Source organism: Diceros bicornis, chromosome 2 (assembly GCF_020826845.1).
Source record: "Diceros bicornis minor isolate mBicDic1 chromosome 2, mDicBic1.mat.cur, whole genome shotgun sequence".
In the NCBI taxonomy this organism is placed as follows: Eukaryota; Metazoa; Chordata; class Mammalia; order Perissodactyla; family Rhinocerotidae; genus Diceros; species Diceros bicornis.
This window is the reverse complement of record NC_080741.1, coordinates 31,887,658-31,912,507: the sequence shown is the minus strand read 5'-3', so window position 1 is coordinate 31,912,507 and position 24,850 is coordinate 31,887,658. Positions and strand designations below refer to the sequence as shown.

At 39.1% G+C, this 24,850-nt stretch overlaps 1 protein-coding gene across 7 annotated transcripts in view; it reads left to right on the top strand.

Moving 5' to 3' along the window:
- Positions 1–24,850, top strand: part of NEK10 (NIMA related kinase 10) — a 218,789-nt gene that overhangs the window by 78,388 nt on the left and 115,551 nt on the right. For 6 of the 7 annotated variants that reach the window (XM_058553999.1, XM_058553994.1, XM_058553988.1 and 3 more), the window contains one exon: positions 11,722–11,797. In XM_058553999.1, the coding sequence (XP_058409982.1) occupies positions 11,722–11,797 (76 nt within the window). Of the gene's footprint in view, positions 1–11,721; positions 11,798–21,839; positions 21,892–24,850 lie in introns of those variants that run through there. The other variant, XM_058554020.1, reaches the window with a different exon arrangement.

Here is a 24,850-nt window from a genome sequence, read left to right as displayed (position 1 = left end):
GGGGTTATGCTTAAATTAAAATCTTATGGCATTAATTTGAAACTAAATATATAGGATTCCCATATTTCGGGAGGTTGAAGTACGGCGGCAATTCATAAAGCCTATAAAAATATAGCATGTCATGTATGTGAAAGCATGTCACCACAAAGGGGCAGTCTTGTCATATTTTATTTTTCTCTTTTCTTATTCTAGAAGGTTTATTTACTCTCAGAAAAGAAGCACAGAATTGCCAAATGATGTTTAAGATGCATGAGACAAAATGTATTGAACATGTGACCAGATAAAAAAGCCTTAGAAAAACTAAAATTTCCCTCGTCTCATTTTTCTCTATGTAGGTGAACTAGATGTTTTAAGATTGAGGTTGGTTTGCAATTATTTATAGTAAGCATGCTGGCTGGAGTTTGGCTTCATGAGGCAGCAGAGTAGGGAGTACTAACATATTTAGGTATGCATCGTTTTACAAATGGTATCTAATTTTAATGTCTCAATTTATTTCCATTTAAAAGACTGTATCTTTTAATGACTTCTGCCAGGAAACATGTCCAGGTCTTGCTCCTGCATTTATTTGCAGCCTTGGAGGCCACACAAAGGGACAGACCCCAACTCAGTGGCACACTGGGCAAAGTACAGTCAGAGTCAGCCCTAAATGTGCCACTGCCGAGTAAGGTCCTCACAGAGCCGTCTCGTTACAGAATGACTCTGAAGGAGGGGATCTGCTGAAAATGAACTTGCCCTTGAACCCACCATTTCACATTTCGTGGCCTTTTCAAATACTCACATTTTACTGTAAACCCTACAAGCCCCTTTTCCTCCTCTGCTCCCAAATAAAAAAGAAAGAAAAAGGAAAAAACAAAAACTCATTCAACTATAGGTAATAGATTTCAGATGGCATGACTCAAGAGGTCACATATTCATCCTGCAACTAAACAGGCTGTGCATGTTTCTAGATGTTTCTCAAATGATATTTGGCTGTCGCTATTGGTAATAGCAATGAGGACGTACTTGATTCGGTGGGACATTTATCAAAGGCTCGAATGCTCATCAAATGCCCTCGTATGCCAGGCAGGTGGGGGTGGATATAGGATGAAAGCCATGGTCTCTGTCCCCTGAGCTCATGATCTCATGGGGAAGACTTTCACTCAGTTCTTCACTCAGCAATTATTTCCTCAGCTGCCACAGCCTGCAGTGAACAAGACAAGCGCAACAGACATTGTCACATCTTTGTGGAGCTTATAGTTGTATTACAGGGTTATAAAGGCTAGAATGTTGTCTATGCAAGGTGCTATTGTATTAGTTATGACAGGCCACGTTATGCTGCGGTAACAAGTAACATGAAAGGTCTCAACAGCTTAAAACAGTGGCAAACCACAGGCTGTGGGGCAAATCCAGCTGTGGCCTGTTTTTGTATGTCCTGTGAGCTGAGAATGGTTTTATATTTTTAAATGGTTGTTAAAAAAAGGGAGAAGAATGTGTGACAAAGACTGTATGTGGCCCACAAAGCCTTAAATATTTACTGTCGGGCCCTTCACAGAAAAAGTTTGTCCACCCTGCCTTAAAGCAGCCAGGTTTCTCTCTTGCTCATACCATGCGTGCATTATAGGTCAGATGGGAGCTGTGCTCAGAGGCCCAGGCTGGCTGAAGCTCCTCCCTACCTGCCTCCACGTCACAGAGGCAGGAAAGAGAGAGCATGGCAAACCACAGCTGGGCTTTTAAAACTTCTGCCCCAAAGTGTCACATATTACTTCTGCTCAGATTTTGTTGGTCAAAGCAAATCAGGTTTAAGAGAGCAAGGATGTGTTCCTCCTCCCGCGAGAATATAGGTGAACAGTTATACAATCGACCACAACTGTCAATCACAGGAGAAAATGTGACTAACTCTGCCTGCGGGGCCTTCAGGTGAGGAGTTAAGCAGGAGGGGTAAAAGCGTTCCAGGCAGGAAGTACAGCAAAGGCAAAGGATTAGAGACCTGAGGCCGTGCGGTGTACCTAGGGATTAGCAAGTTGTTCAGCATGTCAAGACGATAGAGACTTTGGTGGCTGAGGAGCTTGGACATTGGCCTTTGGTCAGAGACTTATCTTCAGAGATTTTCAGATTGGAAATTATGTGATCAGATTTGGGATGTAGAGGATAATTGTAATGGCACGTGAGGGGGCACTGTGGGGAAAGACTGGAGACAGATACTCAGTTCAGAAGATGTATCAGTTAGGATATGTTTGGGTGCAAAAAGCCAGACTAACAATGGCTTATGCCATAAGGACATGTAGTTATCTCATAACAAGGGGTCTGGAGGTGGGCAGTTCCAGGGCGGGTTCAGCAGTTCAAGGAGGTCAGCCAGATCTAGACTTTTCTGTCATTTCTCTCCATTATCCTCAACAGATGGGCCAGAGCTCCAGGTATCAGTATCAAATTCAAAGACAGGAAACAGAGTGGCAGCTAGGGTAAAAAAGATTCTGTTCTTTGAATGGCTATCTCCTTTTATCGTTAAAGAAAATCTTTCGCAGAGGGTCCGCATTAGACTTCTTACACTATGTTGGCCAAAACCAAGTCATGTGACCACCCCTAGCTGTAGGGAGACTGTCTAGGTGAGCTTCCAGCCTCTAGAGTTGGAGATGAAAAAGGGAGATGAGCATGGCCAATGGCTTTTTGGAGAGCTAGCTCACAGTATTTGCCACCAAGACTCTTGCAATTGTCCAGGAAAGACATGATGTGGATTTTACCTGTGGCAGTGAGAGAAGAGGATAAGGTGGAGGGACTAGATTCAGCAGTTATTTGAGACCCAGAATGAAAAAGATTTGGTGGCCAGTTAATGAGGTATGAGAACAGCTGAGAAAGAGTCTGAGTTTGTGAAGATGGTGACACAGTTGGCAGAGGATTGGGTAAGGAGATTTAAGGTGTAAAGTTTTGGACATACTGAGGTAGAAATCGGATTACATCCTTTTCCTGGTTAAAATTTTTCAAAAGTAGCCCCCTATGACATTTAAGATAAAGTTTAGATTCTTTATAGAGCACCCAAGACCCTTTCTTGATGATCTCACCCTTGCCCTTTGCCCTGGCCTCATGGGACAGATTGCTCTTTCCTGAACAGACCAGGCTGTGGTTATATGCCTCTGTGACTTCCAACATGTTGTTCTCTCTGCCTGGAATGCCTTTCTGCTACTCAATTCAAATGCCATTCCTCCAGGTGGCGTCTTTGACGTCCACATCTGATACGTTCTGCTTCTAGGCTCTCTTAGTCCACTGGGCTTGCCTCTCTCATAGCACATTGGCTTATTGCCGTCCTCTCCTTGAGGTAAGGGAAACCAATTTTCTTGACTTTGTTCCTCAAAGCACTTCATAAATGTTTATTGAATAAATGGATGAAAGAGTGAATGAATGGATGAGCTAATGAGTTAAAACACATCTGGGTGGAAATATTCAGAAGCCAGGTACAAATAGGCAGTAACGATCAGGGGATTTCCTGGGTTTGAGATTTCGATGTGACAGCCAAGATGGCATGGGAAGTGTTTAAGCAAGAGGAGTTGAGGATTAAGGTGGGACTCAGGGGCATAAAGGGAGAAAGGTACAAGCAGCTCCCACTGTCATCTCAGCAAACAGTGTAACCCAAGGGTGTGAAAGGAAAGATTTTACTTTCTTGAATGCCAACACAGTTTGAGAAATTAAATTGGACCTGTCTTATATTGCCAGGATCCTTGGCATTTTAATTGTTTCTAGAGGATTAGAGGATTTTAATTGTTATTGGTTGGCTCAACTGCTGCTGAGAAATCTATGTCATTACAGGAAAAATGAATTAGTATCGCACTTGTTATAGGGAACTCAAAGTCTTATGTGCATATTATCTCATATACTTATAAAATCCCCTGGCCAGTATTATACATAATATATATATAATGGCTCTATTTGTGGCTTTTATAGGTCTCTTGACCTATCTTGCTTTGAACTTGTGCTGTGGTTTACTTCCCATTAACCAAAAATAGTGTCTATCTGAGTTTGAGCTGACACAGAACTTTTAGTGCTTGTAAAAGACCACAGAAGATTGAGTCACTTGTGTTGCATAGCCTCATGGCATCTGTTGTGGGAAGGGTAGCCATGGAATTCCTGGAATTTCTTTCAGTCAACATATTGCCTTTATGTTACTAAGAAAGCAAGAACATTTCTGTCAAGTCCATCACAGTTTCTTTATATTGCCATTAGGTCATGTAGAATGAGGAAATATTGAAGCAAATTCAGTCAAATCCAATTTATGAAAAAATTGTTAAGATTTTCACACCATCAGTGGGTCATTCTACAATTCTGAGATTTGAATAGCAGTTGGCTTCGAGGAAAGGATGAGAATGGCAGTCCCAAGAAAGTCAGAGCAGGGTAGGTTCTTAACCCTGGCCCAGACAGTTGTTATGCTTTCTGGTGAGATAGTGGACTGGGTGAGACAATGTAGAGACACCAAATCTTTACCACCTTAGAAAAAATTGGAAGTAAAAACTTCTCAGTACTGGGTTTATAACCATAATAGAGTTTATTTTAGCGTGTGTTTTCATATGGGCATATTGGGATATGATTTAGTCCTCTGAGAAATTTTTGATGTAGAGGGTAGAATCTGATATGTTCTGGACATGTTGTTTTCATTCTGTGAGTTTTCCCAAAGTGTGTTCTCTAAGCAGCAGGGTGAGTAGGTGGGAGTGCCTATTTTTACAGAAACTAATTCAACAGTGCACTATACTACACATCTAATGGTCTGATCAGTCTGCCCAGCCTCCTACGTGGACTGAAACATTGGAGCCTTTTGGACTCTAGAATCATGCCACAAACAGTATGTGTGTGTGTGTATGCGTGTGTGTGTGTGTGTGTGTGTGTGAGAGAGAGAGAGAGAGAGAACTAGAGCAAGAGAGTCCCTTCCTGTTTTTATAAGAATCTGACCCTTATCACTCCTACTGAATATTGCAACTATGAGTGTAAAACACAGTTTCACTATTCTAAGTAGTAGTAACCAGAAACAAACTCCATATTGAAAAATGATTTTAGAAGAGCTAACATTTAGTAAGGACATTAGTTTCCCCAAGAATCCAGTCTATTGATAGACCACCTAGAGTGAAATGATGTTTGTGTACCATAGATATGGAGTTACCTAGGATTCAGAAAGCACTCTTGTGTCAGGTGTTGAATTTTTCATCTTGAAACTCCTAGTCATAATAACTCCATCAATAAAAATCAACAAAATAATGATGCTGTTGAGAAAAAGAAATATTGTCACTCTGCCTCATCCAGGATAGGGTCTGCACTGGGGAAGGTGGCTTTAGAAGAGTGGGGAGTGGAATGGTGGACGAGCTCCCTGGTACAGCAGCATTAAATTCCTGCCTCCTTCCCCTGTTGAGGAAATTCCCTTTTAGACTTGATTAGCATTCCACTTGTAGAAGTAGAAATAATATTGTTAATAACAGCTGAACTTCATTTGGAGGAAGGTCAGGAGGAAGTTTTGGGGGCAGGGATTAGAAATCTGAATGGCCTTCAGAGGAGGAAGTGCCAATGAGATAGGGGTTTGTTGAAGGAAAACTCTCTGAGCATATTTCTGGGAAACCCTTTCTCATCCCCATGGAGCCCTGCGCTGAGAGGATGTTATTGATAATCCTGTTGCTTTGGAAGTTGGAGGCTGGCCAGTCCATTTGCTGAGGCAGAAAGAAAGAGCAGAGCGGTAGACAAGATGGGGTTGCAAGATGGATATCTTCCTCTGGCCTGTTACACAGTTGTGCTCAAGCAGACTGCTCTTCATAGCCTAGCACTTTAGGGATTTCAACTGATCTTTTGCTGAAATTGTCAGAGTCATTCCTTGTTTTTACTTTATTTTGGGAAGACATTCTTAAGATTCAAAAATTTTAGCTATGCTTTGAAAGAAAGGAGCAACTGCCCATAGCTACGTCTCTTGAGCATTTACCATGGGATACAAGTTATATATCCATTATCTCATCCAGCATCTGAGGCACATTCCCATCTTTACAGATAATGAAAAGGCTTTGAGAGGTTAGGAAATTTGCTTAAATCACCTGACTAATAGGTTGGCAGTACCAGAAATAAACCACGTCTGCCTCTAGGGTTCGTCTCTTAACCATGTCTCATTATAGTATTCCTTTAGGGAAGCCATTGTCAGGTAAAGAAAAAGGCGTGTTTGAGGGCGCCAAGGTGCTCATAATCAAGTGCTCTGCAAGGATGAGGCCAATAGCTTTGTTGGAGTGGACATTTTAAGTTGGCCAGTAATGAGAGAGATCAGTCATCTGAATATGACCTGCAGAGTCCTGCATCATCTGGCTATACCCCCGATTCTCTACCCTCCAGCCAGTCCTTTTCTCAATTCATCCATGGACCATGCTCCCTTGATCACAGGACCTTTGCACATGCAGTTCCTCTGCCTGGATGTTTCTTCTCCACTTTTTCTCCTTAGCTAGTTAACGTCTGTCCTCCTTCATATATTCACTCAATCATCATTTTATCACAGAAGCTGTTGCTGATCAGCGATGTCCCCTACGTTACCCTTTCATAACATCATATATCTACCCCTTTCATAACATCATATATCTACCTGTTCTTTAATGATCTTATCACAACTGTAAATGATCTTATCATTTATGTGTGTGATCCTTTGTTTAATGTGTATCTCTACTACCGGTCCCTAAGGGCAAGTCAGTGTGGATAGTTTCTGATCTGGTTACCATCTTATCTTTAGCACCTAGCCTGGTACCTGGAACATAGATGCTTAGTGTATATTTGGTGGACAAATGAGGGAATCAATGAGTAAACAGAGTCTTGAAGGCCAGATAGGGCAGCTAGAAACTTTATAAAGAATAGTGATCAGGAGACCTTCTGGTACTTATATGGGGGCCTGCTGTGATGAAGACAGGGGTTGGTAGATTGTTCCATTGTTAAATACCCTGTAGAATGGATTAGAAGGAAAAGCCTTCTGATGAGGTGCACCTAGGTTGTTGCAGGAGGAGGGAGTGCCTGGGCTCCTGGCACTTGTAAACTATGATCACAGAATCAAAAGAAAGATTCTGATACAAAAGCTGGTGAATGGGTGAATATAGGAGCAAGAGAGAAGAGGCAGAGAGTTCAAGCCCAGAAAATGGAGAGGAAGAGAAGCATCTGGTGTTTGAGATGTCCCAGATAACTGTGAATGATGAGCCTAGTCTGGGGTGTGAAGAGACAGGTGCTTCACAAGGCTGTGGATGAAGCCCCAGACAAAGGCCGGAGCTTTCTGGCTTGGCTGTGAATTTGGGAGTTGTTGACATGCATGTGATGGGTGAGAGCTCCCTGTGGAGAGGGGTGGGAATACCATACATCTATGCACTATTTCAAAATGCTTCTCATCTATTGTCACATTGTTGGAGCAACCCTTGCAAAAGGTAAGTTTTATAGGCCTTTTTGAGAAAACAGAGTAGCTGAATGAGGTGTCCAATGATAGTCCAGTGAGGTGTCCAGACAGTAAATGACTGAGCAAAAATCTAGAGACTCAATCGGAGACCACACACCTTTTCCATCTGAAGATTGACAGCTGCAGGCTGTAGTGTTAACATGCTACAGTCTTTAACATTTCCTGTTGCATTTGCTCTGTCAAAGGAGAGTCTTTTTATGCCCTAATGTTTTTTTGCATAATATGCTATATGTAAAATGTTTTCTGTTGGCATTTTAAACTTTCTATTATAGCACATGAATGCTTTTATGACCACAGTTCCTGAAATAAAACCTTTTCTTCTACTCCAAATATGATCGCAAATGAGGAAAGAGTAATAGAAACATTCCTGCTACTACCAAAATCTTCCAAATGGCCAAACAATATATTAGCTTTTGCTCTCTTTAAGAATGCTTCTCAACCATCTGTGTTTTTGCAGACATCTGTCCGAGTTTCTGCCATTTATCCACATTAACTGGAGTGAGTAGAATCATTGTATCACTCCTTTCAAAATCGATGGCATTTTTATAAAAACAAGATAATTTCTATACAGATTAGAACTAAGAGTCAAAGTAGATTGCAAGTTGTCTAGGTTTGTGTGTGCTAAAATTATAGTGAGCCCCTAAAATTATTGAAATATTCCTGCTAATTTTCTTCAATATGTAATAGAGGAATAGAAAGGTTATAGCAAGCCAACTAGCTTGTAAATAGTTCTTAACAGCACTTCATATAACTTAGCCCTTTAATATTTCCCATTTGTCAGTAGTACTACTAGATTGAGAGGATATATATATATATATATATATACACACACACACGCACATGTATATATGTATCTGTATATGTATCAAAAGATATCTCTGTCAGTCTACAGTGATAAACAATATATAGTTCTTGCTCTCATAGATCTTGTGTACTAGTTAGGAGTGAAAGACCCTAAACGTATAAATGAATATTAAATAAATAAAAATAAAGAAGTAATTTTAGATAATGAAATAAATAAAGAATAAAGTAAGAATAAAGTAAATGTAATAGAAGAGTGTTGAAGAAGGGGGCAAATTTTTGTTACTATGGTTAAGAAAGACCTGTCTGAAAACCCAGATCATGTATGGTCTTATATGCCTGATAGAAGGTTGGCCTTTGTTCTTAGTATTTATCAGAAGTCTTTGTAGAATTTTAACCTTATAAGTAGCGATATCTGCTCTAGGTTTTTCAAAGATCGTTTTGGCTCTGGTATAGAGAATTACGTTTTGGAGGGAGCAGTGGAAACAGGGAGTCTGTTAGGAGGTATAGTTCAGGAGCCTAGGTGCGAGTTCACAGTGGCTTGGATTAGGGTGGTAGCGGTTGTATTAATTATCTGTTGCTGTGTAACAAATTACTGTGAAACTTAGTGGCTGAAAACAAAATCCAGGAGCAGCTTAGCTGGGTGGTTCTGGCTCAGGATCTCTCACAAGGTTTCAGTCCAGCTGTCAGCTAAGGCTGCATCGTCTGAACCTTGACTTGGGCTGGAGGGTCCACTTCCAAGAAGCCTCACTCAATGTGGCTTGTGATTAGTTCTGGCTTTGTCTCCAGCTTGGCCTTTTATCCTCCAGGGCTGCTCTCCTCTATGTGGCCTCTTCAGCAGAATAGCCTGGACTATTTTACACGGCTTAGGCAAGTATTTCTTAGCTGTAACACTAAAACCATAATTTATAAAGGAAAAAAATTAATAAACTGAACTCCATCAAAGTTTAAAACTTATGTTCTATGAAAGACACTATTAGAGAATGAGAAGACAAGACGCAGACTGGGAGAAAATATTTGCAATTCATCTATCTGACAAAGAATTTGTATCTAAAACTCGATAATAAGAAAACAAACAACCCAATGAAAAAATGGGCCAAATTTTGAAAAGGCACCTCATTAAAGAAGACAGACAGATGGACAATAAGTACACAAAAAATGTTCAACACCCTTGGTCATTAGGGAAATGCAAATTAAAGCTGTACTGGGCCACCACTACATACTTATTGGAAGGGCTAATTAAACAAAACAAAACCGACAGCACCAAATGCTGGTGAAGATGCAGAAGCAACTGGAACTCTCATGTATTTCTGGTGAGAAAACACTGGAAAATATTTTGGTTTGGCAATTTTTTATAAAATTAAACACACACTTATCATATGATCTAGTATTCCCACTCCAAGGAATATGTCAAGAGAAATGAAAAATTATGATCACGTAAAAATCTGTATGTAAATATTGTTCTTACTTGGACCTCTAGTTTAATCTTGAATAGGAATAGTAGAAATGGACATCTTTGCCTTGTTTTGAACTTAAGGGAAAAGCATTCAATCTTTAAGCCTTAAGTAGAAAGCTGGCTGTAGGTTTTTGTAGATGCTCTTTATCAGGCTAAGGAAATGCCCATCTAGTTCTACTTTGCTGAAAGAAATAGATGTTGAATTTTGTCAAATCCTTGCTATATGAAAAAACTATTGAGATGACCATATGATTCTCGTTCTTTCATGTGCTGATCTGGTGAACTATATTGATTGATTTTTAAATATTGAATCAGCCTTGTATTTCTGGCATAACCTCCACTTGGTCTTTAGGTATTATTCTTTTTATACGTTTTTGGATTTGATTTACTTCTATTTTGTTGGTTATTTTTATTGATTATTTTCATGGGGGATATTGTTTAGTTTTCTCGTCTTTGGCTTTGGTATCAGAGTAATGTGGGCTTTATAAAATGAGTTGGGAAATGTTCTGTCTTCTATTTTCTGGTAGAGTTTGTGCAGAATTGGTATTTATTCCTTAAATGGTTGGTCGGATTTGCCGTTTAAATGGTCTGGGCCTGGTTTTTCTCTTTGGCATATTATTTCAACAAGAATGTTGGGCTTTAGAATCAAGCAACCCCAGACTCATGTCTGACTCTGTTAATTCCTCCTTGTGAGACTTTGGGCAAGTTACTCAATCTTTTTGAGCCTCAAGTTTCCTTCTACAAAATGGGTGGTTGTGAAGATTAAATAATGATATACATCCATTGTTCAACTTTCTATTGTACTACATTTATATATGTTAACTTATTCAAAGTTTACTATTCTACTATACTATCATAATCTTTATTTTACAGATAAGAAAATTGCTGCAAAGGGAGATTAAAAAACTTGCCCAGTGTTACTCTGGTAGCACATGATGGAGCCAGGATTTGAATTGAGGCTGTTTGGTTCCAGAGTCCTTGCTTTTAAGCACTAAGCTGCACTAACTATAGTAATACCTATTTTCTAGGATTGCTATGAGTATTAAATTAGGCAATTCATGAAAGCAGCTAAATTTGTGCTAGTTCAAGGTTATTGTTTAGTAAATGGGTATTGTTAAAAAAATGTGAATTATTATTATTTTGAAGTCAAAGTACTCTGGAATATTTTCAACCTGAAAGACATTTTAGTATAGACAAATAATCAAATACTCTATTAAAGTTCATTGCAGTGAAATTCCATAAGCATTTGGTGCACTTTACAGAGTGATGCTGTGAACATCAAACCTTATTAGTAATAGCAACTCGAATTGCTTGCCCTGGGTTAGCACTGTCTTTTTGTGTAATCTTGGTAATTACATCTCTTGAAATGTTGATACATCTGTACAATGAGGATGTGAGAATATCTGTTCCTACCACTTTGACCTAAGTGGTTGATGGTTTAAAAAGAGTAATATCTGTAGGTGATTTGAAAAGTACAGCTAGTGCTAATATTAAATATAAATTTTGGTGTTCTAAATTAAAAATCAGAATCCTTTGTTGATATATAAATATTTTGAGATGATTCTTTACATCATATTTACTGTGATTTAGTACAAATAGATGCCATTTAATTCTAGGTTTTCAGATCTTCATGGTGGTTAGCCAGGCTTATCTTATTTTTAATTTTTTTTTTTTGGTTATGACTGCCATATGCTAAAATGTTAGAGTCATTCTATTAATTTGAAATGATGAAAGATAAGCTAAAAGGTGGAATCACAAGTTCAATAATCACTTTGCCCTATGTTTCAGTCACCAAGACTTATGTTAGCTTTTTTAATGATAAACCTCATTATGTTAAAATATATAACATAATGGCATATTATACGTATGCCATTAATTAAGCCTGGGAGTGGTGTGGAAGATTGACACATGGCGCATTTGACAAGACAGTAAAAAAAAGAAAAGCTTTCTATTGTGAACTGTAATAGTTATTGTGCAGGATGTCAAAAGTTTAAGGAACAATGCTAATTCTGGAAAGTGTAATAACATTGCTTTGTTTTATGAATTGCAGCTGACTTTGGCCTGGCAAAGCAAAAACAAGAAAACAGTAAACTCACGTCTGTTGTTGGAACAATCCTGTATTCCTGGTAAGGACAACTATTTTATGGCTCTCAAACATCATAATTAACTGGTTTGGGCTTTAAGTTCTTTTCTTGGCTTGCAAAGGAAAGACAATTTTAGGAAAAGAAGCTTATTTAATGTTTTCCTCAATTACCCAGGTAATACACATGTGCAGCATTATACATCATTATGTGTGTTTAAAACAACAACAATAATGAATTATCTTTTCTCTAAGGTAACTGCCCATCATGAGGACTACTTTTATTACTCATAAATTGAATGATCCTTGGCACATAGTAGGTGTGCAATAGTTGTTGAATGAATCTGTGAATGAACTAGTAGCCTTGCTACCCAACATGACACTTGTTACCTTTTATTGCACCTATCGTGTGTGTGACTCTTTTTCTCTCTTTCCGCCTATAAACATTCAAGGGCAGGGGAAGGGGTTTTATGTCCTAATACTTATCCCAGCGCCTGGCAAATAATAGGTGCTGAATAAATTTTATTGCGTGAATGAATACATGATGACATATATACTTAGACATATGTTTCCAAGGTTGGTTGCTTCTTGGGTAAATAAGTGTTTATATTTTGATGAATTGAGATACTTGTAACTTCTTTAGCATACTTGGAGGGTTTCTTTTGCAATCCATTAATTATTTTGAAGTGAGAGTCTTCTTTTGCTGATCACATATCATTTGTCTAAATCTGTTGAAATTAGCAAACAGATGTGGTAGTCAGTAGACATAGCAGATTTCAGGGAAACATTCTGAAATCTCATTCAGCAGGTCAGGCAATCAAGACACTTCCGTCTTCTTTTTTAATCTAGTCTATTGTTGTGCAATTGAGTCCTAGGGATAGAATTCAAGATAAATCTTCTTGAGGGAGGGTGGAAATTGTCTATAAATAACAGCCTCATTTTAAGAAGCCCTTTCATACAAAAATGTTCAGAATAGTGTTTTTGGAGAGTGAGTTTTCATTTATTTTACTAGAAATTCCTTACATCTTTGTTCTTAAAGCTAGTTTCATGAGAAGATGTGGAAATTGGTGGCCAGGCTCATACTGAACCTTGAAAACTACAAGTTTATCTGTACATTTAATCTCTTAACAATAAGGCTGGCCCACCCATTTCTTGCTGCTGGAAGAATTTTCTTTTGTTTCACTTTTCACTCTTTTTCAGAAATAATGAAAGTTTAATCACAAAAGTGTTAATTAATCATATATTCTTGAACAGATTTGATTGTCAATCAAAGTTACAGAACAAATAAAATACAAACTCAAATTTCAGTTGGTCATACTTGGTATGAGTAGTAGTATTCCCAAGACTGTGAATTAAGTTTAGAATTGCTAATACCATATTATCAACTTTTTGTGTGTGTGGGAAGGTGGGTGCAGAGAATCTATAGATTATGTAGGATGAAATCTAAAATATGACAACTATTTTGCTTTATTAGCTCAAAGATGGATTTACGGGCCTGTCCGGTGGTGCAAGCGGTTAAGTGCGCGCGCTCGGCTGTGGCGGCCTGGGGTTCGCCGGTTCAGATCCCAGGCGTGCACCGACGCACGGCTTGTCAAGCCATGCTGTGGCGGCTTCCCATATAAAGTGGAGGAAGATGGGCACAGACGTTAGCCCAGGGCCAGTCTTCCTCAGCAAAAAGAGGAGGATTGGCAGATGTTAGCTCAGGGCCGATCTTCCTTACACACACACACAAAAAGATGGATTTATATTTTCTTTTAATTTTTAAATTAGCTGAAGAGTTAGGAAAGCTGAACCTCCTAATATATTTAAGCTATTATTTCATTTGGGTATATCATGATCATTTTAATAACATGTACAGGGCTGGCCCCATGGCTTAGCAGTTAAGTGTGCACGCTCCGCTGCTGGCGGCCTGGGTTCGGATCCCGGGCGCGCACTGACGCACCGCTTCTCCGGCCATGCTGAAGCCGTGTCCCACATACAGCAACTAGAAGGATGTGCAGCTATGACGTACAACTATCTACTGGGGCCTTGGGGGGAAAAATAAATAAATAAAAAATCTTTAGTAACATGTACAGTATGTCTTATTACCACTCATCTTTCTATCAAGCCCTTTGTTGCTTTTTTTAATTGCTTTTAAAAAAATTCCTTTCTATTCCCTTCTTCCATCTCTCCTCTACCCTAGTTGTTAGAAATACCCCGTGTGATGGGTTTTACTATGAATTTAAGTTCACGAGCCATCTTTCTTCCAAATTTTTGATGTCTTCAACTGAGCATGGAGTTAAGAGAACTCAGTCCTAAATTTACGTTCCGTTACTTTCTTCCTTTGGGATTCTCCAGAAGCAGACCCTAAGACAAGGATTCATGTGAAATAGTTTATATGGGAGGTGGTCTCAGGTAACACTGGCAAGGGAGTGGAGAAATGAGACAGAGAAGGGAACAGCTAGTATAGGGAATATTAATAATCAGATTCACAGATTATTATCTGGGATATAGCATAGGAGATGTTTCAGAGTTGTCCTGTATGCCAAATGAAAGGTTGGAGGTTTTTTGTTTTCTTTTCCAATCTCAAGTGGGAACACTTGTCATTAGCTGAGGGCTGCTCCTGGGGTGAACTCCCAGGCACTTCTGGGCTGCTTGGAGTGGGCTGGGGGAAGGCGCTCAGGCAGAGAGTCCTGGGACAACGCTTACAGTCTGAGTCAGGGGCTTGGACTGGAAATGTCAGTAGGAGGGGACCTGGCCAGCGTCCTGACACTCTCGGCTAAATAATCTCTCAAGTTCTCACTGTTCCAGATGTAAGATGTTTCTTAATAAATTGTTTGACATGTTCAGTTCCTTTTGATTTTTCCATATCCTCATTTGGGAGTTTTCTCTGAGTTTCTGAATTGGACAAAAATAAGACAGATATCTTTCACAGTCCCTGCTCTGAATCTCACATCTTCATGCCTTTTCTTGAATTGTCCCTTTAGCCATCCGTAGGGTATATCCCTCCAAATTCTGTAATCTTTGTGCAATCCTTCTTAGCTTCTCTGAGCCCGTTAATATAGGCCTGGGATGCCTGTTCCTGCCCTCCAGTGTCCCCAGAGTTTGGTGAGTTTGGTGTTCCCATGTCATTTTTCTCTTTCCTTTCGCTTTTGCCTCCTCAGACGTTAACTTATTTAATGGAAAAAAGTTCTCTTTGTCAACTCTTGTAGGAAGTGCCTCAGAGCATTCTTTAATCTGTGTATCAGCTGCTAGATAAATGGTTTGTGGGCACATCGCTGGACTGACTGTGCTAGAACAGAAGGTCAATAAAAGTTCCTTTTCTTCATCTCATTTGATTCATTATTAGGCAGGGCTTTGTTATCTTTCTCAAGGAAAACAATCTCCAAATATGGTCATTGGTTCCGATTTTTATCTCTATGTCTTACTCCAATTCCAGAGTCCAAAACCGAACACTATCTTCAACTGCATTTTCAGAGCAGATTTTAGAGATTGAAGCTCTGAGAAACATTTTACGCTAGTTCTTTGGGAAACATATATTGGAGATTTCTGGATAATGAGCAAGTATGATCTAATAAAAATGGGAAACTTTGACTAATCCTGGAATGGGAATTCTTTGCGACTTTGTTGCTTAGTGTAATCCCATTCATATTATGACATTAGATAATTAACAGAAAAGCTAGTGAAGTTTTCATTGGATGAAACAAAATAAACCTGTCAGTCAACCCCGACAAGCAGAGACAAAGTGAAGCATGCACAACTATTGACTTAAGTTCTTTCTTAAGTTCATAAGAAAGTTATGATATACTCAGAACTCTGAAACTCTTTTTTTTTTTGTAAAATGCATCTTGTACTTTTTTTTTAAAATTTTTTCTTTATTGCAGTAACATTAGTTTATAACATTGTATAAATTTCTGTTGTACATCATTATACTTCTATTTCTGCATGGATTACATCATGTTCTCATGTTCACTACCCAAATACTAATTACAGTGCATCACCACACACATGTGCCTAATTATTCCTTTCGCCCTCCTCCCTCCCCCGTTCTCCTCTGGTAACCACCAATCCAATCTCTGTCTCTAGGTGTTTGTTTGTTGTTGTTATTATCTACTACTTAATGAGTGAGATCATGTGGTATTTGACCTTCTCCCTCTGACTTATTTCACTTTGCATAATACCCTCAATGTCCATCCATGTTGTCACAAATGGCTGGATTTCATCATTTCTTATGGCTGAGTAGTATTCCATTGTGTATATATACCACATCTTCTTTATCCATTCGTCCCTTGATGGGCACTTAGGTTGCTTCCAAGTCTTGGCTGTTGTGAATAACGCTGCAATGAACACAGGGGTGCGTGTATCTTTACCCACTGGTGTTTTCAAGTTCTTTGGATAAATACCCAGCAGTGGAATAGCTGGATCATCTGATAGTTCTATCCTTAATTTTTTGAGGAATCCCCATACTGTTTTCCATAGTGGCTGCACCAGTTTGCACTCCCACAAGCAGTGTATGAGAGTTGGCTTCTCTCCACATCCTCTCCAACACTTGTTTCCTGTCTTGTTAATTATAGCCATTCTGATGGGCGTGAGGTGATATCTCATTGTAGTTTTGATTTGCATTTCTCTGATAGTTAATGATGTTGAACATCTTTTCATGTGTCTGTTGGCCATCTGTATATCTTCTTTGGAGAGTTGTCTGTTCAGGTCTTTTGCCCATTTTTTAATTGGGTTGTTAGTTTTTTTGTTGTTGAGATGCATGAGTTCTTTATAATTTTGGAGATTAACCCCTTATCAGATGTATGGTTTGCAAATATCTTCTCCCAATTGTTAGGTTGTCTTTTTGTTTTGTTGATGGTTTCCTTTGCTGTGCAGAAGCTTTTTAGTTTGATGTAGTCCCATTTGTTTATCTTTTCTATTGTTTTTCTTGCCTGGTCAGACATGGTGCTTGAAAATATGTTGCTAAGACCAATGTCAAAGAGCGTACTGCCTATGTTTTCTTAGTTTTCTAGTTTCAGATCTTACATTCAAATCTTTAATCCATTTTGAGTTAATTTTTGCGTATGGTGTAAGGTAATGATCTACTTTAATTTTTTTGCATGTGGCTGTCCAGTTTCCCCAACACCATTTGTTGAAGAGACTTTCTTTTCCCCATTGTATGTTCTTGGCTCCTTTGTTGAAGATTAGCTGTCCGTAGATGTGCTGGTTTATTTCTGGGCTTTCGATTCTATTCCATTGATCTGTGTGTCTGTTTTTGTGCCAGTACCATACTGTTTTGGTTACTATAGCTTTGTAGTATATTTTGAAATCGGGGAGTGTAATACCTCCAGCTTTGTTCTTTTTTCTCAGGATTCCATTAGCTATTCGGGGTCTTTTGTTGTTCCATATAAATTTTAGGATTCTTTGTTCTATTTCTGTGAAAAATGTTGTTGGAACTTTGACAGGGATTGCAGTGAATCTATAGATTGCTTTAGGAAGTATGGACATCTTAACTATGTTAATTCTTCCAATCCAAGAGCACGGAATATCTTTCCATTTCTTTGTGTCTTCTTCAATTTCTTTCAGCAATGTTTTATAGTTTTCACTGTTCAGATCTTTCACCTCGTTGGTTAAGTTTATTCCTAGGTATATTATTCTTTTTGTTGTAATTGTAAATGGGATTGTATTCTTAATTTCTCTTTCTGCTACTTCGTTGTTAGTGTATAGAAATGCAACTGATTTTTGTATGTTGATTTTGTATCCTGCAATTTTACCGTATTCGTTTATTACTTCTAAAAGTTTTTTGGTGGATTCTTTAGGGTATTCTATGTATAAAATCATGTCATCTGCAAATAGTGACAGTTTCACTTCTTCCTTTCTAATTTGGATCCCTTTTATTTCTTTTTCTTGCCTGATTGCTCTGGCTAGGACTTCCAATACTATGTTAAATAGGAGTGGTGAGAGTGGGCATCCTTGTCTGGTTCCTGTTCTTAGAGGGATAGCTTTCAGTTTTTCACCATTGAGGATGATATTAGCTGTGGGTTTGTCATATATGGCCTTTATTATGTTGAGGTACTTTCTTTCTATCCCCATTTTATTCAGAGTTTTTATCATAAATGGATGCTGTATCTTGTCAAGTGCTTTCTCTGCATCTATTGAGATGATCATGTGATTTTTATTCTTCATTTTATTAATGTGGTGTATTACGTTGATTGATTTGCGAATGTTGAAATCCCTGCATCCCTGGAATAAATCCCACTTGATCATGGTGTATAATCTTTTTATTGTATTGTTGTATGTGATTTGCTAGTATTTTGTTGAGGATTTTTGCATCAATGTTCATCAGTGATATTGGCCTGTGATTTTCTTTTTTTGTGTAGTCCTTTTCTGGTTTTGGTATCAGGGTAATGTCAGCTTCATAGAATGAGTTAGGGAGCATCCCCCCCGCTCAATTTTTTGGAAGAGTTTGAGAAGGATAGGTATTAAGTCTTCTTTGAATGTTTGACAGAGTTCACCAGGGAAGCCATCTTGTCCCGGACTTTTATTTTTGGGGAGGTTTTTGATTACTGTTTTGATCTCCTTACTGGTGTTTGGTCTATTCAAATTCTCTATTTCTTCTTGATCCAGGTTTGGAAGGTTGTATGATTCTAAGAATTTATCATTTCTTCCAGATTGTTGAATTTGTTGGCATATAGCTTTTCATAGTATTCTCTTATAATCTTTTGTATTTCGGAGGTGTTGGTTGTAATTTCTCCTCTTTCATTTCTGATTTTACTTATTTGAGCCTTCTCTCTTTTTCTTGGTGAATCTAGCTAAAAATTTGTCATTTTTGTTTATCTTTTCACAGAAACAGAGCTTGGTTTTATTAATTTTTTCTCTTGTTTTTTTAGTCTCTATTTCCTTTACTTCTGCTCTGATTTTTATTATTTCCCTTCTACTACTGGTTTGGGGCTTTGTTTGTTCTTCTTTTTCCAGTTCCTTTAGGTGGATTGTTAGATTGTTTATTTGAGATTGTTCTTGTTTGTCGAGATAGTCCTGTATTGCTATAAACTTCCCTCTTAGAACCACTGTTGCTGTATCCCGTAAATTCTGGCATGTCGTATTTTCATTTTCATTTGTTTCCAGGTATTTTTTAATTTCTCCATTGACCCAATCGTTCAGTAGCATTTTGTTTAATCTCCACATATTTGTGGCTTCTTTGATTTTCTTCCTACAGTTGATTTCTAGTTTCATACCGTTGTGGTCAGAAAAGATGCTTGGTACTATTTCAATCCTCTTAAATTTATGTAGACTTGTTTTGTGGCCTAATATGTGATCAATCCTGGAGAATGTTCCATGTGCATTTGAAAAGAACGTGTATTCTTTGGTTTTTGGATGGAATGTTCTGTATATATCTACTAGGTCCATCTGTTCTAGTGTGTCATTTAAGGCCATTGTTTCCTTATTGATCTTCTGTTTGGATGATCTATCCGTTGGTGTAAATGGAGTGTTCAAATCCCCTACTATTATTGTGTTACTGTGTATTTCTCTTTTTATGTCTGTTAATAATTGCTTCATATATTTAGGTGCTCCTACATTGGGTGCATAGATATTTACAAGTGTTATATCCTCTTGTTGGATTGTTCCCTTGATCATTATGTAATGCCCTTCTTTGTCTCTTTTTACAGTTTTTGTTTTAAAGTCTATTTTGTCTGATATAAGTATTGCTACCCCAGCTTTCTTTTCATTGCCATTTGCGTGGACTATCTTTTTCCATCCCTTCACTTTCAGTTTGTGAGTGTCTTTAGGTCTGAAGTGTGTCTCTTGTATGCAGCATATATATGGGTCTTGTTTTTTAATCCAATAAGCCACCCTATGCCTTTTAATTGGCGCATTTAGTCCATTGACATTTAAAGTAGCTATTGATAAGTATGTACTTACTGCCATTTTTTAACTTTTTTTTTTTCTTAGTGTTTTAGTAGTCCTTCTCTGTTCCTTTCTTCTTCTCTTACTATCCTCCCTTGTGGTTTGATGGCTTTCTTTAGTATTATGTTTGGGTTCCTTTCTCTTAGTTTTTTGTGTATTTATTATAGGTTTCTGGTTTGTGATTACCATGGGGTCCATATACAGAATTGATGGTCTCTTTAGTTTGACGTCTGTCTGAAATCTCTACTCTTTAACTCCCCTCCCCCCACATTTTATGTTTTTGATATTATATCTAACCTCATTTTCTGCATTTGTATCCATTACCCTCTTATCATGGAAATAGATAATTTTTCCTATTTGTGGTCTTCTCTTTTCCCCTTAAATAAGTCCCTTTAGCATTTCTTGTGGTACTGGTTTCTTGGTGACAAACTCCTTTAATTTTTGCTTATCTGGGAAACTTTTGATCTCTCCTTCCATTTTGAATGATAACCTTGCCGGGTAGAGTATTCTTGGCTGTAAGTTTTTTCCTTTTAGCACTTTAATCTATTGTGCCACTCTCTTCTAGCCTGCAAGGTTCCTGCTGAGTAGTCAGCTGATAACCTTATGGGGTTTCCTTTGTATGTAACTTGTCTTTCTCTTGCGGCTTTTAGGATTCTCTCTTTATCTTTAATTCTGGACATTTTGATTATGATGTGTCTTGGTGTGGGCCTCTTTGGGTTTATCTTGTTTGGTGCTCTCTGTGCTTCCTGTACCTGGATGTCTGTTTCCTTCCTTAGGTTAGGGAAGTTTTCATCCATTATTTCTTTAAATTGATTCTCTGCCCCTTTGTCTTCCTCTTCTCCTTCTGGGACACCTATAACACAGATGTTAGTGTGCTTGATGTTGTCCCAGAGGTCCCTTAGACTGTCCTCACTCTTTTTAATTCCTTTTTCTTTTATCTGTTCAGCTTGGGTGATTTCTTCTAGTCTTTTGTCCAGCTCGCAGATCTGTTCTTCTGCATCCTCTACTCTGCTTTTGAGACCCTCTAGTGAATTTTTCATTTCCAGTATTATATTCTTCATTTCTGATTGGTTCTTTTTTATATCTTCCATTTCTTTGTTGACATTCTCACTGAGTTCATCCATTCTTCTCCCAAGATCAGTGAGCATCCTTAACACTCTTTGTTTGAACTCTTTGTCGGATAGGTTGCTCATTTCTGTTTCACTTAGTTCCTTTTCTGGGGTTTTGTCCTGTTCCCTTACTTGGAACGTATTCCTTTGCCTCCTCATTTTGCCTCTTTCCCTGTGCTTGTGTCTACATATTAGGTAGGTCAGCTATGTCTCCTGCTCTTGGATAGGTGACCTTATATAAGTGATGCCTTCTGAGGTCTGCACTGTGCTTCCCTCAGTTCTCAATGTTCCAGGAGTGACTCCTGTGTGGGCTACGTGTGTCCTTCTGTTGTGGCATGTTTGCTCTCCCTGTAGGTGTCCAGGGAGGCTGAGTTATGCTCCTGGCCAGCTGTTGTAATGCTCAGCTGCTTGTAGTTTTGTGGGCCCTTCAGTCTCTTTATCAGGTGTGGGGAGCCCCAGCACAGTTGGCTATGAGTTCTAATAGCACATTTGTGTTGCAGTATTTCTTTTAAGTGAGTAGGCCCCCAGTGTGGCAGGTTGTTAGGCTCAGGGGTTTATAATTGCTATAAGCCTCCAGCCTATAGATCTCTTGTCAGCTCTCTGAGGATTGCAGGTGGGTGGGGCTTGCCTCAGGCACAGGAGCACCCAATTGTTTCAGGCTTTGGAAGGTGGGGCAAACACCATATGTGGGTCTTTGAGAAGCACAAGTCTTCTGCAGCTGACAAGCCCCGCCGCCCACAGGTCCACACACACAGTCAACACAGTCCTGCCCCGTGTGCGCGCCCCGACCTCCTGAAGTGGACCCAGTCTCTCCACGGCAGGAGCCCCACATGCTCCACTCGCTCCTTGTGCACGCTCTGCCCCACTGAAGTAGGCTCAGTCACCAGGCTGCTGAGAATCCAGTCACCAATCTATGCAGGCCCACAAGTTGCCTGAGGGCTTGTTGTTGGGTGAGGCCAGTCTCTAGGGTGGGCCGCCTGCCCTGGCTGAGCTGGATTAAGTCGGTGCTCTAGTGGATGGGGCAGACCCCAGACTAGCAGGCCCCAGGAAGAACTCCAATGGTGTCTGTATCAGCACACCCACACCAGACCACAACAATGGCCGTCGCCAATGTCCCAGTCCCTGGAGAGGTCTCACCTCTCACTGCAATGCACTCAGAGCCTATTAGGTGAGTCTCTTTTCCCCAAAGCACTGTGCATCTTTCTTTCTGGTGATTTTAGGTTGCTTTCTGAAACAGGTGAATTTGTGCATGGGCCCTTTAAGAGCCGGTTTTAATTTCTTTGTGAACCAGTTTTTCTCGGGGTACTCCCTAATGTTTTAGTAGCAGGCAAAGTCAGATATTATGCCACTTGTCTCGATTTTACTGGGTCCACAAAGTGCCTACAGCAGGGGCACTCCCCGGCTCAGGGCCCTGCTCCTCCAGGGAGGCTGTGGACCTTTGGGCTGCTCCACGGTGGCCATGAAGCTGGCAGCTTGTGAAGGTGGCATTTTTTCTCTCCAGAAGGGAGTTTCTGCCTCTTCCACCTCAATTAGGATTGTCGTTTGTTGCAGGAGTTCCTCCTATCCAGTTTTCAGTTCTCTCTCAGGGGTAATTTTTCCACGAGTAGTTGTAAATTGGCTGTGTCCGCGGGAGGAGGTGAGTTCAGAGTCTGCTTACACCGCCACCTTGACTTCTCTCCTCTGAAACTCTTAAATGGCTTAAAACACTTTGGTAGCTTCCAGTAGCTCACAGTCTAAAGACCAACTCTTCAATATGGCTGCAAGCATACAACCTTGCATGGTTTAGCCTCTGCCAAGTCATCCAGCTTTACCTCAATCCAGACTTTACTCTAGCAGTTCCTGGCTGTTCCATCTGTGCTCCCTCTGACCACAAGGCTTTTGCACATGTGGCTCCCTTTGTCTAGAGTACTCTTTTCCACTTATCTTCTGTCTAACTCTTACTTATCCTTCACCTCTCAGCTGGAATGTAGCCTCCTCAGGCAAATCCCCCTAGATAGAGGGCACGTTTCCCCTGGTCTACACACTCTATGCCCTTTTCCTTCACAAGGTTGAGTTTTTCATTTATTTTGTGATAGGCCGCTATGGTTTTGTTCACTACTATCTCCAGCAGTGAGCCCAGAGTCTGGTATCATATAGGCTCACAGGAGCTATTTACTATATGAGAGATCCAATACTTGCATGATTATGAACAGTACCTGAAATAATGTCCTATAAAGAAAATTACTCCTTTCTACTGTAACAAAGTTTTCATCCCCTATCACTCTCTCCCTTGGCTGTTTCTTCAGATCTTCAAAATGCCATATGTGGAATGCTCTCCCTCCGCGTAGCTGCAGAGTTTACTTGCTTACTTCCTCTGGTCTCTGCTTAAATGTCACTTCTGTAGAGAGGTTTTCCTGACCCCCTGCCCCAAAGAGCAACCTCCTTCAGACTCTATCCCTTTACCTTGCTTTGTTTCTTCATAACACTTGCTTTTATCCAACATTATGTCATATTTTAATTGGTTTATCGTGTCTCTCCCACTAAAACATATACTCCGTAAGAGGAGGGCTGTTGTCTGTTTTGTTCACTGTCGTTTCCCCAAAACCTACAGGAGCAGACAGCCAGAATCCTAATAAACATTTGAATTATTAACATGAAAATAAATCATTCTGTTTTTTTTGTCTGAAAATGTCTTTTTTAAAACTTTGTTGAGGAGTAAATGGGAATAATTGACAAATATAAATGCATATATTTAAAGTGTACAATGTGATGATTTGATAGATATATACAATGTGGGATGATTACCAAGATCAGGATAATTGACACATCCATCACCTCACGTAGTTACCTCTTTTTTGTTGTTAAGAATGCTTAAGATCTACTCTCAGCAACTTTTAAGTATATAATACTATATTATTAGCTATAGTCACCATGCTGTACATTCTGTTCTCAAAACTTATCCTTCCTATAGGTGAAATTTTGTACTCTGACCAACATCTCCCCATTTCCACCACCCCCAAGCCCCTGGCAACCCCCATTCTACTCTCTGTTTCTATGATAGTGGCTTTTTTTTTTTTGTCCTTCTCTGTCTGGTTTATTTCACTTAGCATAATTTCCTCCAGGTTCGTCCATGTTTTTACAAATGCCAGGAATTTCCTTCTTTTTTATGGTTGAATAGTATTCCATTGTATATGTGTATATATATATATATATATATATATGTATATATATATATATATACACATATATACCATACTCTGCATTTTAATGTGACTAAAATCCATGTGCATTTTTATCAGGTTCCAAAGCACTAATATATCTTTGAACTTTTCTGACTTTTGCCTCAATGAACCCTGGAGTGAATGTTTTTAGTTTGAAACAGTAAGTACCTTGGTGCCAGGTCTGTTTTATTTTGTTTTTTTTTTCATTTATTTATTTTATCTTTATATCTTCCATCCTTACTAGAACAGTGAATAATAGGATCAAGTAGGATGTTGTCATTTTTTAAAAATAAAATGTGGGACGATTATAAATTACTGAGATAAGTATTCTTCTATGACCAGTAGTTTGGCCCTGGGAAATTGATGAAGAGGAATTTTCAAAAATAAGAGTATAATTGGAAAAAGAAGTAAATATTGAACGGCAGGTTGGTAGGGTCATTATTAAGAGCACAGGTTCTGGAATCAGACTACCTGGGTTTATGTCCTAGGTTTACTGTTGAGAGTTATAAATTATTGAACTTCTCTGTGCCTCAGTTTCCTCATCTGTAATCTGGGGGTATTAACAGTGCTCACCTCCTAGGCTTGTTGTGAGATTAAACGAGGGGATTTGTGTCAAGTGCATGGAACAGCACCTGGCTGACATATGGTGAGCGCTCACTAGGTAATAGTGATTGTTATTTACTGTTAGTCTAAAGTTTGAAAGGATAGTGCTCATTTGAATATGTAAATTGTATTGTGTCTAAGAATCAGATTCATTTCGTAATAGTCACAATAGAGAAAAATTACTTATGCTGTGTTTGTTTATAGCTCCTTCTCCCTCCCTGTCTCTATATTTGCTCCCTGCATAGCTGTTTTGGTTATAGTAGGGACTAGGATTTTTCTAGCAGCCAGGCCCAAGCAGCTGAGGAGTATGTAAGGGAAGGAAGA